Raw genomic sequence first — 16,690 nt, 5'->3', positions numbered from 1 at the left:
GAAAAATGTTCCACCGTACTAATTCTAAATAATAACTACTTTATTTGTTTGTTGACTCAATATATTGAAAGAAGAGCAATTTCAAATGTTGCCAGGAAATAGGCCAGAGTTTGATAGCTTATTTAACAAGTGTCTTGTTACGTCATGACATTGCAATATGAACAAGAAACATGTTTGGATGGAACATTGTCAAAGGGTTAGGGAGGGTTTGACCCTCCTAAAGATCTTTAACACAGGTGAACTCGTTATAACACGTTTAGATGGAACATTAATTAATCAGTGAGCAGCAGTAGTAGTTGTATTATTTGTAGCAGCTATAATAATAAGGTAGTAGCATAAGCAACAGCAGTACTGAAACACCTTTTAAAAGATTACATAACAAGTATTAATGTCCAACGTCCACAGAATCTGGTTGAGTTGAATGAATACAGGGGCAAATAATCATTGTACAAGAAAAAAAAACTCAGTTAAAGCACAATAAAATGATAATATCTGGAATCATGTAATGATATTGCCTACATGGAAGTAACAGTAATAATCAATCATTATAACAGTCATAATGTTAGTTGCAGGTATATCATCACAGGAAAGACCACAAGCTTTGTAAGTAAACATTAACAGTCAGTAATCAAATCTTATAATTCTGGTATACTGAAACGCCTATAAAACCATTACTCATTTATTCTTTCAAAAGGATCATTATTCTGATAGGAATAAACAGGAAAAACTAGCAAACAAACTTTCACTCTGAAGTTAAAGTATTTATTAGTCAGTAATATTAAATAATTTTAGTGCAGAAAAGTAAGATCTTCAGTTGTCATGCTGACACTCAAAAGAGCAAATATTCTGTATTTTGTCCACATACGAGGCCACACAGAGCACCAATATGACTGGACTGTCAAAGTCTTTATGAAAGCAATCTTTGCCTTGCACGTCCTGTACTGTAGACCACAGTATTCAGATAGAGGGAAAAAAGAAAAAAACAATTAATTAGTCAAATATAAAATTGATAAAGTAGTACATTTTATGTAGAATTTCATGTTATGAGTCTTACTGTTAGTGTGAAGAAAAATATTAAGATGTACATTTTTATATGTAGGATCTAAACTTCAAGGACGCACTGATGGAGGTCCAGACATGACCAACTATTAGTTGTAGTGAGCTACTTTTGAAGCGCTTCAATACTGCTGATAGTAATTTCCTGCATGTACAATAAATACACTATAATTTGAAGGCAGTGGTGGGCCTTTCTTGTGAAGCCTGAAGTGTACATGTGTGGTGAGTTAAAGTGCTGTTTGTCAGGTCTGTACATGTTCACAACTCCTACATCAAGTTACATGTAAACAAGTTTAACATGTAAACATGTCTGCCTTCAGCTGATAATACTGTAAAAATATAAGTGTGGTTGATACATTATAACAGTTTCAAAAACTGTGTGCTGTGGAACAATATGATTTAAATATGTATAAACCTTAAAAAAATGTGTGTGTATGTATGTCTCCACTTTGTGACACTGATTGTATATTTGTGTTTTATTCTGTGTGAGTCTGTGGATCTCTCTCCCTCTCCCTGATGAACCTGCTGTGGTCTCTCTGATTGGCTGTACGACTGATTGTGATTTAGTGTGTGTATCATTCCAAAGAGCTGACTGATTCCAGTCTAAAATCTAGTGGTTTAAAGGTTGACTTCCTCCAGCTCCTGCAGGTTCTCCTCTCTCCACTTCCAGCCAGCATGTTGTGAACGACTCTCCTGTGAAATATTGCAAAAAGTATCTTGCAAGTATGTTTACAGGAAGAGATTTGTATCTTGGTTTATTTTTGCTTCGAGTAGATCATTTAGTTTAATTCTGTTTGTTAATTGTAACATTTTGGTCGCCTAAAAAAAGTCTTGTTCAGCGTTTGGTTGTGATAAAAGATCCTCTAAGGAGTTGGGTGTTCAGTTTTTCCGGTGAGTACATTTTGTTTTAATGGTATTAGGCCTGTTTTTCACTGGCGAAAATTAGCATTAGCATTATCATTATTAACCATAGATTAGGGCTGTGCGATATGACGATATATATCGTTTGACGATTGAAAAAAATATATTGTTTCATTTTATGTTATATCGTTTATATCGTGGTGTCGCAAATCACACTCTTTACGGCAATATCTTTTGTCATTTGACAATGCTTTGCGTTCTTCCGCACAGCCGGATGTAAGGCAAAGGCAAAGAATGAAGGCAAGACGACATAAACGAACATGGAGGAGTGTGCACAGGAGTTCAACGGGGAGCTCGTACCTAAGAAAGGGGCTACTTCTGTCGTACCGTCTACCATAGATTATAAAAGCACTGTGCTAATCAAGCTAGCGTATTTACAAAAATAAGTTGACAGGTTGTACATATCAGTTAGTCTTCATCTGTCTGACAAGCAGAATAATGGATTGAATAATGGATGACCTGCAATTTTCTGCTACTAAACTCAGATAAAACTGAAGTTATTGTGCTTGGCCCTAAACACCTTAGAAACACATTATCTAATGATATAGCTACTCTGGATGGCATTACCCTGGCCTCCAGCACCACCGTAAGGAATCTGGGAGTTATCTTTGATCAGGATATGTCCTTTAACTCCCACATAAATCAAATCTCAAAGACTGCCTTTTTTCACTTATGTAATATCGCAAAAATCAGGCACATCCTGTCCCAAAAAGATGCAGAAAAACTAGTCCACACATTTGTTACTTCTAGGCTGGATTACTGCAATTCCTTATTATAAGGCTGCTCTAACAAGTCTCTAAAGACTCTCCAGCTGGTCCAGAATGCAGCTGCACGTGTACTGACTAAAACTAGAAAGAGAGATCACATTTCTCCCATTTTAACTTTGCTACATTGGCTTCCTGTAAAATCTAGAATAGAATTTAAAATCCTTCTCCTAACTTACAAAGCCCTTAATGTTCAGGCACCATCATATCTTGAAGAGCTCATAGTACCGTATTATCCCACTAGAACACTGCGCTGCCAGAATGCAGCTTACTGGTGGTTCCTACAGTCTCCAAAAGTAGAATGGGAAGCAGAGCCTTCAGCTATCAGGCTCCTCTTCTATGGAACCATCTACCAGATTTGGTCCGGGGTGCAGACACCCTCTCTATGTTTAAGAGTAGGCTTAAAACTTTCCTTTTTGATAAAGCTTATAGTTAGGGCCGACCAGGCTCACCTTGGATCAGCCCTTAGTTATGCTGCTATAGGCCTAGACTGCTGGGGGACTTCCCATGATGCACTGAGCTCCTCTCTCCTCCTCCTCCTCTCCATCTGTATGCATTCATGTAACATCAATGCATGTCACTAACCTTGCCTCTTCTCCAGAGTTTTTTTGTGCTTTCTCATCTCGCAGGAAACCCTGGGTTCTGGACTGAGCCTTCGCGGTCCTTCACAGTCCTGTTGGCATCCTTCCCTCGCTGTTGCTGCTGTTATTGTTATAACAGCAGCAACATGTCTGTAAAAGAAGGAAAGGACTGGTTGGGTTTGACTGTCTCAACCCAACCAGTCAAAGCAGATGGCCTCAACCCAACCAGTCAAAGCAGATGGCCGCCCACCTAGAGCCGGGTTCTGCTTGAGGTTTCTACCCGTTAAAGGGGAATTTTTCCTTACCACTGTCGCCAAGTGCTGCTCATGGGGGAATTGTTGGGTCTCTGTAAATGAAAGAGTACGGTCTAGACCTGCTCTATGTGAAAAGTGCCCTGAGATGACTTTTGTTGTGATTTGGCAAATAAAAATTGATTGATTGATTGATTGATTGAATAAAGCATGATATTATATTATTAATATATTAATATAATATTATAATATTAGCACGAACAGTTAGTGAGCTTTAGATAAGTCCACTGGAGGCAAGGAGGACAAAAATCTGAGGATATTAGACAAATTAGGTAGAGATGCAAAATGAGCACCAACCTCTGCTCATAAGCACAAGTGTTAGTGAGGAAAACAATGACAAAGGCAGAAATAAAAAGTAACGATTTCTTGATGCACTTCCGCAGACGACATCATTTGTCTGGGTTCCTTCTTTGACCATCACTTGAGTTTCTGCGCAACTGTTGGATAAGAAAAGTGAAAGACTGCTTTATTTCTTTGTTATTGGATTCAAATGGAAACTCATTTTAACAAAGTAATGTCACACTGATGCAATAATAAATCAATACAAATATATCAATAAAATAAACCATGCTTACAACAAAGTAGTGGGTCAATTATTTAGAATTAAGTTGCAATATTATAAAAACATTCACAGATCTAAAAGTGTAGGTTCACATCAGAAAGTATTAATGCATGTATCGAATACATGACTTACACACTCTTATCTATGTGCACGACATACAAAATATGGTCTACAAAGCTGACATGTTAACACCTGTTATTCTAGTTACTTTAAACTTATTACTCAACATATGACTCAGCTTAAAAATGAACTGAAGAAATTGTCACAACAAGCAGCCAGACCTCCTGCACACTCATTCACTAATCACACAACATCAACAAGTGACTGAACAACCACTCAATTAAAAACGAGATCAATTCCACATGAATGAGTGAGTCCAGACAGCTCACTGTAACTTCAAGAAGCAAACTACCCACAACACATTATATATATATATCTCTGCTGCATTCTTGTTAAGGAAATAAATTCACACAACAGCCACAGTGACATTTAACCATCAGAGATGAAATTAGCGACCAAAGAGACAAAGAGGGAGAAGCTGTATCTGACTCACGTTATCTGACGTCTTCTTCTTTCTTTCATGGAGATTAAGTATACATGTTATTACGTCCATTTGTAGCTGTTGGTCATCTTGTTTGTTAGTTAACAGAACTTTGTGGCTGTTGGTTAACCAGTCTGATATCATTAGCAACAATGACCCACAAGCTAACTCGCCTGGTTGTTTCTCCGGTTGCTTCTCTCTCCAGCCTCCCCGGTGGCGTCCTGCTGCTGCTGCGCTGCGCAGTCCAAATCCTTTCCATCGTTAGCTTAACAACAGTCCTTAACAGTCCTTCAGGGCTGCTACAACAAGCTAACTGTTGCCTTGGCTAATGCAAGGAGCTATCTACTGCTCGTTATCTACTGCTGCTATGTCAGCAATGTCCGTTCCTTGCAAAATAAGGCTGCTTTCACACCAAATCAGGCGGTGCGGCGATTCATTTGAATGGGGGTAGTGCAGCTCGGCTATGACCGTTTTGGCCGCTGTGGCGCCACACTGGCCTGCGGCCGGAGAGTTAAGCCAGAGTCAACTTTTGGAGAAATGCAACCCGACGTCACTGTGGCTGAAAGCTGGGGTGGCCAATTACAGCGGGAGATCAGAGTGACAAGAGTTGTAAACTCAGCCGTGAGGGAGGACAAAGATGTTACTTGGACGAGGGGAGGACATTTCTCTTTGCTTGAGAGAGAGAGAGAGAGAGAGCAGCTGTGGTCGAGCGAGCTAGAGAGTGAATGAAGAGAGGGAGCGCTAGTAGCGAGAAAGCCTGTGAATCAGATCAATAAAACATTATTTTCTGATTGTTTCACAGCGTTACATGGTAGAGCACAAATAAACACGCCAACAAACCCACATACCGCTTGACCCTGCGGCTGAACGCTGCACCGCCTGATTTGGTGTGAATACAGCCAAAAATAGATGAACTTCAAGCAAACTTCTTGCATGAATATAGAAATTCTTCCATCCTGGCGTTCACTGAAACATGGCTTCATGACACGTGATACATGACAGTCGCATCCATGATCATGCAGTCTTTATTGACAGTTTAGGTACCGGTAAAGAACATTGAGGCAGAGTTTGTTTTTATATCAACAAGAGGTGGTGCTCCACAGCCATCATTCACTGTCCTTTCTATCTACCAAGAGAAATATTCTCATTTCCAAACTTTTCATACTAGACACTAGGGATGCCATGGTGGGGAAATTTTCCCACCAACTACTAAACTCATGATAACACCGGCGTTACAGGTTACACCTACATTTTACCAAATAAGATATTCGTCAATGACGTCATCCATAGAGTGCTTACTTTGATCTTTAACATTAGATTTTTAGTTTAGATCTTCCCCTTATTTAAGAGTTAGTGAGGGCAGGCTTCAGGCCGCTGCCAGCGGGTCGTCCTCCGTGTACAGCTGGGCTGCAGCACACACAGACATGGACGAGCCAAAGGACAACCGCCACTTAGAACCAGAACCGGAGCAACACACTTCCCACCTGGAGAGAAACAAACCGAGAGCACGCTGAGAAGGCAGAGAGCGGCAGAGTTGCTGCCAAAAACAAGTACCGAGACCCGGGGAGACATGAAAGCAGCTGCTTGCTAACAGCTAGCATTGCGTTTGTTTACAGCAGCAGGATGGAGAACAGATGTCTCACTCAAGCGGCAACCTCCAGGGCTGAAAAATGAAGCCAACAGGGAAGTGCCAAAAACCTGCATACTATCTAATGGCCATCAGGGGGCGACTCCACTGGCTGCAAAAAGAAGTCTAATTGTATGGAAGTCTCTGAGAAAATGACCCTACTTCTCTCTTGATATATTACCTCAGTAAACTGTTTCCTAATGAGTTTATGGTCTCAATTGCTAGTTTCAAGTCTTCTTCAATACAGCATGATATTCATTTTGTAAATTATGGTCCCATTTAGAGTAAAATAGTCAATAAAACAGCGTATGCTTTAGAACATGGCTACGTTGTGATTGACAAGTCACTACCACGGTGACAACGCTGCTTACGTAACGTAACCATGACGTATAGGCGTAGCTGCTGCTATTTCACAGTGTGTTTTCACTTCACTAAAGTTAATTGTAAGATTTAGACCGCATAAAAAAGTCGTGTTCAGGTTGGTTGTAATAAAAGACCCACCGATGAGTCGGATGATCAATTTTTCCGGTGTGTACATTTTGTTTTAATGGTTTTAGGCCTGTTTTTCGCAAGTGAAAATTAGCATTAGCATTATTACCGTTAACCATAGATTGTAAATGGACTGTGCTAAACAAGCTAGCAGCTAGTGCTATGGTCGGCGCCACCCTCTCGTCCAAATATGGTCACTTCTGGCTCCAAAAATCAAACATGGCAACGGTCAAATCCAAGAAGGGGATAGTCAAATTGAAACACTCAAGGCTTCAAAACGGCAGTTCGCAAACCAATGGGTGACGTCACGGTGACTACATCCATATTTTTATTTGATGAACGTGGGTGCTGACACGTGAAAATGAAATAAATGGGGTTGTTTCTATACAAAAAAGCAAAACTACGGTATGGCCGGTGGGCAAATAACCGCAGCAAGCCTACTAGACACTGCCCATAAACACCTAGAGAGCCCAAACACATCAGCCCTGCTCCTGTTTGCGGACTTCTCGTCTGCCTTCAACACCCTTCAACTTCACATCTTAGCTAAAAAACTTACAAACTGCCTCCACCTGGATCACCAGCTAATTCTGTGGAACATAGACTTCCTTACCCCAAGAACACAGAAGGTCCTGGTCAACAAAAGGCTCTCTGACCTTTGGCATACATCCACTAGTTTCCCCCCAAAGCTGTGTCCTCTAACCACTGTGGTTCATCCTGTACACAGATGACTGTAGAAGCCGTCATCCTAGTCGCCACCTGATGACGTTTGCGGACAATACTGTGCTCTTTTCCCTGTTCTCAGGCCCAAGATGATGGGCCCGCCTTTAGTGAGTTTTTGGAATGGTGTGACAGCTCTTGTTTTGAGCTGAATGTCACCAAGACCAAGCATGGAGAAGGGAGCACTGTGACCATAATTCATGGGAAACAGTTGAAGCTGTACACCAGTACAAATACCTGAGCGCTGTCATGGATGACAAACTGTGTTTTGATGCAACACGTAGGTGATCATCAAGAAGTGCCAACAGCGTCAGTATTTCCTGAGGAAGCTAAACTCCTTTGGAGTAAGTAGAAATCTCCTCACCATATTTTACAACTCCTTCATCAAAAGCATAATTCTCATTCATCTGCTGGTTCCACTCTCTCACAATCCAAAACAAGAAGCGCCTCCAGAATACAATGAACACCTGCTACTTGAATGTCCTTTTACTATGCCTGCCTCACGAATTGCCCCTTGTGGATAAAATAAGTTTTTTGAATTGAACTGAATTGAATTGAATTGGTAATGTCTTGAAAATTCCCATGTGTGACACAGATTTTTTCCATTGTTACAAAAAACCCAGCTCACTCTTGTAATGATCAGTGTGCTATAGCAGGAAAAAAATGTTCTTTTGCTTTGCTTTTTGTGCTTTTAGAGAATAAATTCATAAACAATCAATGAATAATTCAATAGAAAAGTGTCTTACATTGTCCAAGCTGTGCAGTTCACACCATCCTGTGAAAAATAGCCCGGCTGACAGTCGTCACACACTGTATCAGTTCCGCTGGTTCCTTAGAGAAAGAGACACATCTGAGATTACTCACCATCACTGATCATTCACTGACAGAACAGTCTGACTTTGACGTTTGTTACCCGGTTGTTTTATACTCTGACCAGGTGCACAGTGTTTGTTTCTCTGTCAAATTGCATCACACATCCAATAATAGTTCTTTGTTTAATAATGATTGTTGACAAGTTTTTATATTTCACCATCTTGTCATTCTTGAGCAACGATGGAATCAGATTCATAACCAAACTACTGTTTGAGAGAAAAATACAATGATCCAAATGTCATCAGCTTCACTGCTTCATGCAAATACTTTAAATATTAAAGATATTTATGCTAATATGTTCATGCCAGTAAACAACTAGATTGTCAAGAAATCGTATAAGTTTCATTTTAAGACTTTCAAACTTTTACCTTTTGACCAATGTAACATCCATTTTGTCTGGTGAAGGTAGTTATGACATGAAAACAAGGAAAGTGATTCATGAAGAGAAAACTATGTTTTTGTGCCCAAATAAAACAAATCTGTCCTGACAGAAAGAGCAAGATTCCTCTGCTTTTGTCTGCTGTTGAATCAATGTTGTCCACAACGTCCCTGCAGGTGTGTCAGGCTCCTCACATTCACCATATAGAGCAAACTTTCTCTATGACTATTACAACAGGAACAGAAACCTTCCTAACTAGATAAAGACTGGATCAGAACGGCTGCTGTCTGTGACTCACCTACGTTTCAATCGCCAGACAAAGACCAAAACAGAAATGACCAATCAGACGTTTCTGTTTTGGCACCATGTCCTATCTGAACGCTGGTGTGAGGGCTGCAGCATGGCAGGTACCAGTGAGCACAGGACACCAACAACTGAAATGCTTCTAGAAGCATGAGGCTTTCAAACCAGTGGTGTAGTGGTGTCTTGGCAGGGTAGACTGTGGTCCATGCAGGTCTAGCTTTACATACACACAACGACACCTCTGTTTCACACAGTGAACAGATTGGAGAACAAACAGAAGTTGGAGAGCTGCTACTATCTTTTTCAAACACCTCAGTCACTCTTAAGAGAAAGAAGGTATATTTGAAGACAGGTTGTCAAATGTGGAAATTAACTAATATATCAAAATGGTGCAGACTGTCCATTGTACCAGAGCAGTTCTTTTGGTTCTGGTCCTCCATGGACCAATCAGCTCCTCAGTCAGACTGATCATGTTGAGGGTTGACAAGATGTGAAAGAGCTTTGTAGACTTCGCCCCAGAATTGACCTCCTGACCTTTGTGTAGTGCAGTTATGCAGCAGAGTGTGGGAGTCACTGAACAGCCTTTCAAGACAAAGTAGAGCTTGAAGGTTCATCACTGCCCTTGGAAATAGAAGAATGACAACAAGTCTGTGTGAAGGATCTAAGTGGAAATCTATGGAGATTGTCCCACTTTTAGTTGTCGTGGAGATGGCTCAGTTGTTAACACATAACATAATTTCGACCACATGATACGTGGTCAGTGGACAATTGGAGGTCAAGGACACTTCAAATTTGACGATCATTAAACAGAGACAGTGGTCACCATCTGCCCCCATATACAACCACCTGTTATCACATGACCAAAGTTTCATACTAAGTCACATGATAACAACTGGACATCTGAGCGAATTCCATTTGCTGATGATGATGGACAAATTTTACATTAAAAAGTGTGGACAAGTTTTATGTTGGATAAATCTTGAAAACACAAACTTTATAACAAAATTTATAATGAATAAGTGTAGAGGCCAAGATAGTATCTTAGGTTTTTACACAGGCCTTGTTTGTACCTTTATTTGTTAATATCATGTTTACTATCATGTTTACTTTACATATACTGCACATAGTCACTAATCAACTACGATGGTTTTACTGGTGCAAAAGTTCCACTTGACAGCAACAAGTTGACTGGTCTGTGTTCAGTTGTGACTTTTTCTACAGAATTATTGAGCTGCTTTTTTCCTGCTATCTAGTGGACAGAAATCAATACGTGCAGCTTTGAGCAACTTGTTTGTCAGGTCATGGTGTTCCCATTTAAAACTTCAACTACAACTATAATCTTAAAGTCAGCAGGAGAAAACCAACCTTTTTGTCTGATGTATTGTCCTGGTTGACAGCGTGTGTGTTTCAGTGCTCTCACACAGCCGTCCTCTGTGGAGTCCATACAGTAGAATCCCTCCAGTGGTTGACAAACTGTATTTGATGTTGATGTACATGATGTCTTTATCTGCAGACCAGAACCTGTCAACACATACAGAGGTTACATATGAGATATTTAACTTCTCCTCAGTTAAATCTACTAGACAGCAACAGCATGCTGATCTTTTTTCTGACTTACAGACAATCTTCAGTTTTTATGACATCTTTGGGAAATGTGAAACAATAGTTTCTCCCATTTATGAATTCATGAGAGAATATCTGCATAAATGAGGGCTGGAGTATAAAACCACCCGTACATATCACCCCGTGGAAATGTGATTTTTGTGAGGAGAGGTCGGTTCTAATATTACTGCAAGTCCCTCTGACACAAAATAGCTCACAGCTGTTTAAAAACTGAGGAAAAAACAGACGACACCAAAGTCTCAGCTGATAACTTGCTCTCAAAACCAAACAGAAAAAACTTCAACATCAACGTCAGAATTTGGAAAGTGACAAACTTCTCATGTGACAACAACCTGTTGTGGCACTAAAACTGTCTTATAATATGTTAATTAATTATAAACATATGTATATATAATTATTATTTAATTAAGCAGTAATGTGCTTCAACAGTGGGCAGTATGCTCCACACAAAAGAAAAAAGTGATTATTGATCAATCTCAGATTAAACTGAGAAAACAACAGCACAGATACAATCCTCTAATCATCATTTTCCTCATTGTTGTCATGTAGAAATTTAATGTTACAGTTTTATTGGGAAACTTGCTTGTTAGGCTCTAATTTCCACTGTGGAAGTTGTCTCAAGGCAGTAGACTCGTCATGCTGAGTCTCTGCATCTTCATAATGAAGCCGCCAACCAGACAGTTTATTCACTTCTTACAGCATTGACAGTGAGACTTGCAGAAAAAAAAGCTTCTTAGTGGCCTTAAATCGATACTAAGGCTTAAATTTCTGTCAATAATATGAATATAAATCTACCTGAATCACAGTTTGCACAGGTTAAACAATATTTAAGTCCAGTGGGATGATTCATGTAGGTTTCATCAGTGCAGGGCAGACAGGATGTACTTCTGAACTCTGTACAATCTGTTTTAACTCGACTTCCTGTGGAGAAGAAACAATTTATTATCATTATAATTATCATATTATTCACATTATATTTTAAATAATTGCTTTTCTCTCTCTGATCCCTCTTGTTCACCAGGTGACAAATATCGTACAAGCATTGTATCTTTCTGTAAATCTTCTGTCATGTCTGAATTAAGAAACAAGAAACATTTAGCTACGTAAAAGTCAGCTGTCAGAAAAAGCATCACTTTGTTTTACTGCTTATAAACAAGCAGTAAACTGTATTGATCAGCCCAGAAGTGATCAATTCTGTAAGTATTGTTGCTGGCAAACATCCTGCTTTTATGTTTCAGTTAGATCTTACCAGCAAGACATCTAGGACAGCATTCTTCTCCTATTTGGTACTCTGCTGGATGACATGCGAGGATGTGTCCAATGAAGACTTTCAGTATTATTATCTGTGAAGAGTAAAAACAGTTTTTTGTCTCAGTGAAACCTGGTTGAAGTTAAGATATTGTTGAAAACTGTCCTGAATAACTTCCTGCTTTAATCAGAGAAAGGCAGAATAAAAGACATGACATGTACAACACATAACAATGAGGTGGAAAAGAAGAAATGGAGGAATAAAACATGTGATGGTGATAACTGAAAGTGAAGGGAAGGTCAGTGGAGGAGGATGTCAATGGAGGCAAGAAGAAGGAAGAGAGGACCTGAGGGGAGAAGATGACGGCCAGGTAGGACTGAAAAAAGAAGATGAAGATATGGAGACGAAGATGATTTCAGAAATGACTGAACAGTAAAATGACCAAAGAACACTTTTTTCTTTCCACTTTATGATTAACTGATTTTTAACTTTAAACAATCATTTGTATTATCAAGTTTTTACATTTCTATATTTATACTTCTGAGCAGTTAAATCCACCAAAAACGCCAATTTTGGGATTTTTGGGGTTATTGGTACAGTTTTATTCACTATGTCCTACACTACTATAAAACATAGTTACAATTACACATAATCATATATCTTCAATAGCTTTAAATACATTTCTTAACAGTTTTAAAACTGTTGTACATGTGAAAAGTTAATGCTTTATAACACACTGTGAAATTTTTATAAACCGATATATAAATATCTTATAATTGTTCTTCATTATAAATAGTTTTAATCTCCAACCTAAAAAGGATTTGTACATGTGCATAATCATTTCTTAATGATTATCGCACTATAAATTTATTCTAAACTATTATAAGGATGTTTCAAATTAGGGATGTCGGCTTTCGACAGACTGACACCCATTAACTGATAACCAACCAGTTAATTTTTGAGAAAAGGTGTGATGTAGGGTGTAGGTGTGATCGTTTGTGAGAACTATCCAGCAGTCGGTGATCAGAGCTTAACTTTTAGCTCATCCTTCTTCGCCTCCAAGTGTTTTAATGCGTACTCGGACTTGAGGTACGAATATTACCCCCCCACCCAACCCCCCTTTCCAACAGCTTTTTTTGGAAAAATAAGTAATAATTACTTTTTGAATATAACTTATATCATAGTACAGTTACATACTCACACACTCTCCTGTCAGGCTCTTGGAAGTGGTAAAAATACTTTGTCCAGCAGTTAGCATTTATAAGACTGACCGTTTGTCTTTTTGGGCTCCTTATCATCTATCACAGTGCTATTTGGCAGCTTGACATATTCCGTTTCTGCAGTAGGGATGTCGGAAGACGTTTTGGACTTGATTTCACTCGTCAGGAATTTATTTTCTCCATGGCAGCTAAAACACGTTACACAAGCCTTCAGAAACTCCTGCAGGTTGAACTGGACAAACGAAACACTTTTAGTGTTGAATGACTCTAACACACTCACTACAAATAGACTGTAAGACACTCACTAGCCTAACAACATTAATGCTACAAACAACCCATAATGCAACACTCTGTATGGGAATTGTTTTTACGTCGGTACTTGTTCTTTATCCTTTAAAAAATTGATGAAAATTGAAAAAATTGATGTTAAATACTAAAAAAAGCAAAGCACTCTACTGGTTTGTCCTCCTCTTGTCACTATTAATTATTTTCCAGGAGTCTGCAGTTTGTCATTATTTATACAAAAAAAGTCAGTGTTCAGCACTTCACCATGTCAGTAATCCCCTGACTGCCCCAAAGGAAGCCTTGCTATGTCACACTCGTATCAGAGAGGTGTCGCTGGTTTTAAATACAGGATAAACTCCTCAATCTGCCTCAATATTTAGAAACAGCTCTAAACTCTGTTTGAAAGTATCAGTTATAGTACAGACTTTATTGAACAAAATAACAATAATGAAAAAGCAGTAAGACCGCTTGTATTGTGACTAACTGTTTCATCATGGTCTCAGATTTAATCCATCCATGTAAATGTTAGACGTTTTCACGTTTCAAGTTTATTTTATTTATATGGCACTTTAAAAGCAAACAGGTTTTGCACCAAAGTGCTTCACAAATACAGGCGTATGTATACACATACAAGCATAAAGACATATACGTGCATAACAGATAATTGTAAAAAATAGAGCAAGAGCAAAATAGAAACACTTTTAAGCACAAATTAAAACCCAAAAATCGAACAGAAATAAAACAGATTAACCACAGTTAAAAGCCAGAAAATGAAAGTGACTCTTCAGGTGCATCTTAAAAGCATCAACAGACTCAGCCTGTCTAATAGTCTCTGGCAGGCTATTCCAAAGCCACTGTCCCCAGCCGTTTTTTTTCCACAAACGGGGCACAGCCAACATGCTACAGTGGGAAGATCTGAGGGGTCTAGTGGTGCTGTAAGGGGTGAGAAGTTCAGAGATATAGTGGGGTGAGACCGTGAAGAGATTTATAGACAATTAGAAGAATTTTGAGGTTTACCCTGTAATGAACAGGGAGCCAGTGTAAGGATGCAGGGATAGCGGTGATGTGGTCTTGTTTCTTGGACCTTGTTAGTAATCGGGCAGCAGCGTTTTGGATGAGTTGCAAACGGGAAATTGTAGCCTGAGAGATGCCTAGGTAGAGAAAGATACAGTAGTCCAGCCTGGATGATATTAGTGCATGAATAACTCTTTCTAGGTCAGAGGTTGAGAGGAAATACCTAATTTTGGAAATGGTTCTGAGTTGGAAGAAGCTTGACCTGACAACGGAATTTACCTGTTTGTTGAAATTTAGGTCCCTATCAGCCTGATTTCAGGAATTGAAGGGGAGGTAGATTTGAGTATCATCTGCATAACAGTGAAAAGAGATGTTATGACTTTGGATGATTCTTCCTAATGGGAGCATGTAAAGACAGAAAAGAAGTGGACCTAAAACTGAACCCTGTGGAACCCCACATGGAATATTTGCTGGTGTGGAGGATGAGCTGCCGATAGAAACAGTGAACTGTCTGTTTGAAATGTAAGAGTCGAACCAATCAAGGGCGGGTCCAGAGAGGCCGAACCAGCATCTCAAGCGATCCAGGAGAATTGTGTGGTCGACATTGTCAAAGGCTGCACTGAGATCTAGAAGAATTAAGATTTACCGGCATCCACATTCTGCAGCACAGAGGAGGTCATTAGTCACTCTTAGTAGAGCTGTCTCTGTGCTGTGGTGTTTGCGGAACCCTGACTGGAATTTCTCAAAAATATTGTTTTGGTTTAAAAAGGACATAATCTGATTAAAAACAATCTTTTCTAAAACCTTAGATAAAAAAGAAAGCTTAGAAATCGGCCTAAAATTGTTTGGAATAGCCAGGTCAAGGCCAGGCTTCTTAAGGAGTGGCTGAACTATAGCATGTTTAAAACAAGACAGGGCTGTGCCTGTCTCGTCACTATGCTACGACCAACTACTGCAAATGACTGTTTTAGGAGCTTTGTTGGAATTATGTCAAGCTGACAGCTCATGGGTTTCATGCCTGCAATTACCCGACCAAGCAGGGGTAAAGAGACAGGGTGGAAATTATTAAAAACAGGAGGGTACTCAATAGCCAGTGAGAAACTTTTGATAGGGTATGAAATATTTGACCGAATGCTGTCAATTTTGTTTATAAAGAAGCCCTTAAACTGCTCACGGCTGATTTGGGAGGAATTTGTAGTGCAGCAAGCAGAGAGGTTAACGACAGAGTTTATGGTGCTTAACAGGATCCTGGAGTTATGACTGCTCTTGGTGATGATATCTGAGAGATATTTTGCTTTGGCATCTTTAACAGAGGATTGGTATTTAATGAGAAGCTCCTTTTACTGCCTTTTGTGTATATAGTAAAATACAGCTGGGCACCCGCACTCAGGCCTCTTTGTCATTAATTGCTCATCAATACTGTGTTATTTAAGAGCTTTACTCCAAATGCCATGCTTTTCAAATGTATAATGTCCACATGCATGTTTCTAAATTATGTTCAAACTACAATTAGGATCAAGCAACTAAGTAATCAAACACAGCTGTATTTTACCATAAAATATACACAAAAGGAAGAGAGTGAGTGTAAACCATTAAGTCCAAGCCTTCAGTACAGTGTTTTGGTATGGAACATTACCACTTGTGTTATTCATCCTGTGGCTCAGTGTTTAATTTTTATGAATATATTATTTAGCGTATTTTGACAGTATTGTCTGAGTTAGATAGTCATTGTTTAAAAGTATTTCTTTGTCATAATGTGTAGTGTCGTGGGGGGCTGCAATGTAGTGGTCAATATGTTTGTAGCCTCGAGAAAAAAGTCTTGATATATGTTTGGGTATTTTCTAACACAAGCCCAAGGTAACCAGTTGCTTTGAGTCAGCCTCCAAAAAAATGTTACCCGGATGCTGACGTAATTTACTAATACGTACAGACAGAGATTTTGTGAAAACCCACGCTGGTAAACCGATGGTTTATTATACATGGTCTTTTGTTCTATGAGATCGAATCCAGCTCGACGTGTCCTTGCAAATATTATATTTTCTTAACTTTATTTTTTCGTAGGTGGCTGTGATGTAGTGCTCACTTATGCAATCATATTCGCCGCAGGAGATATGAGATGCGACTTGAAAATCACCAGTAATCCCATTATTACCTTTTCTCCCACATGACGTAAAC

At 39.2% G+C, this 16,690-nt stretch overlaps 2 protein-coding genes across 3 annotated transcripts in view; both read right to left on the bottom strand.

Annotated features, from left to right (window-relative positions):
- Positions 1–748: 748 nt before the first annotated feature.
- LOC121910005 (tumor necrosis factor receptor superfamily member 14-like) lies at positions 749–10,804 on the bottom strand. 2 transcript variants are annotated; one of them, XM_042430916.1, is made up of 5 exons: positions 10,743–10,804; positions 10,490–10,645; positions 8,316–8,400; positions 3,931–4,070; positions 749–941 (listed from the first exon to the last, which is right to left on the bottom strand). In XM_042430916.1, exons 2-5 carry the CDS (start codon positions 10,566–10,568, stop codon positions 811–813), a joined length of 435 nt encoding a protein of 144 aa, XP_042286850.1. In that variant the 5' UTR covers positions 10,569–10,645; positions 10,743–10,804; the 3' UTR covers positions 749–810. The 2 variants fall into 2 exon arrangements, with proteins under 2 accessions (XP_042286850.1, XP_042286851.1); XM_042430917.1 differs by lacking the exons at positions 10,490–10,645; positions 10,743–10,804 and adding an exon at positions 9,534–10,105.
- Positions 10,805–11,634: 830 nt separating this feature from the next.
- LOC121909984 overlaps positions 11,635–16,690 on the bottom strand; it is a 40,524-nt gene continuing 35,468 nt past the window's right edge. The window contains exon 4 of the mRNA XM_042430886.1: positions 11,635–11,668. The gene's annotated coding sequence lies outside the window, so the exon portion shown is untranslated. The remainder of the gene's footprint in view (positions 11,669–16,690) is intronic.

This window comes from Thunnus maccoyii, chromosome 13, assembly GCF_910596095.1.
Source record: "Thunnus maccoyii chromosome 13, fThuMac1.1, whole genome shotgun sequence".
In the NCBI taxonomy this organism is placed as follows: Eukaryota; Metazoa; Chordata; class Actinopteri; order Scombriformes; family Scombridae; genus Thunnus; species Thunnus maccoyii.
This window is presented reverse-complemented; position numbering and strand designations above follow the sequence as displayed.

Excerpts from the sequence above, each read along its gene's own strand:
- LOC121910005 (XM_042430916.1), bottom strand. The coding sequence starts at position 10,568 with ATGGACTCCACAGAGGACGGCTGTGTGAGAGCACTGAAACACACACGC. Across the intron at positions 8,401-10,489 it reads ACAATACATCAGACAAAAAG|GAACCAGCGGAACTGATACA; the intron begins GTTGGTTTTCTC and ends TCTTTCTCTAAG. Across the intron at positions 4,071-8,315 it reads AACTGCACAGCTTGGACAAT|TTGCGCAGAAACTCAAGTGA; the intron begins GTAAGACACTTT and ends CTTATCCAACAG.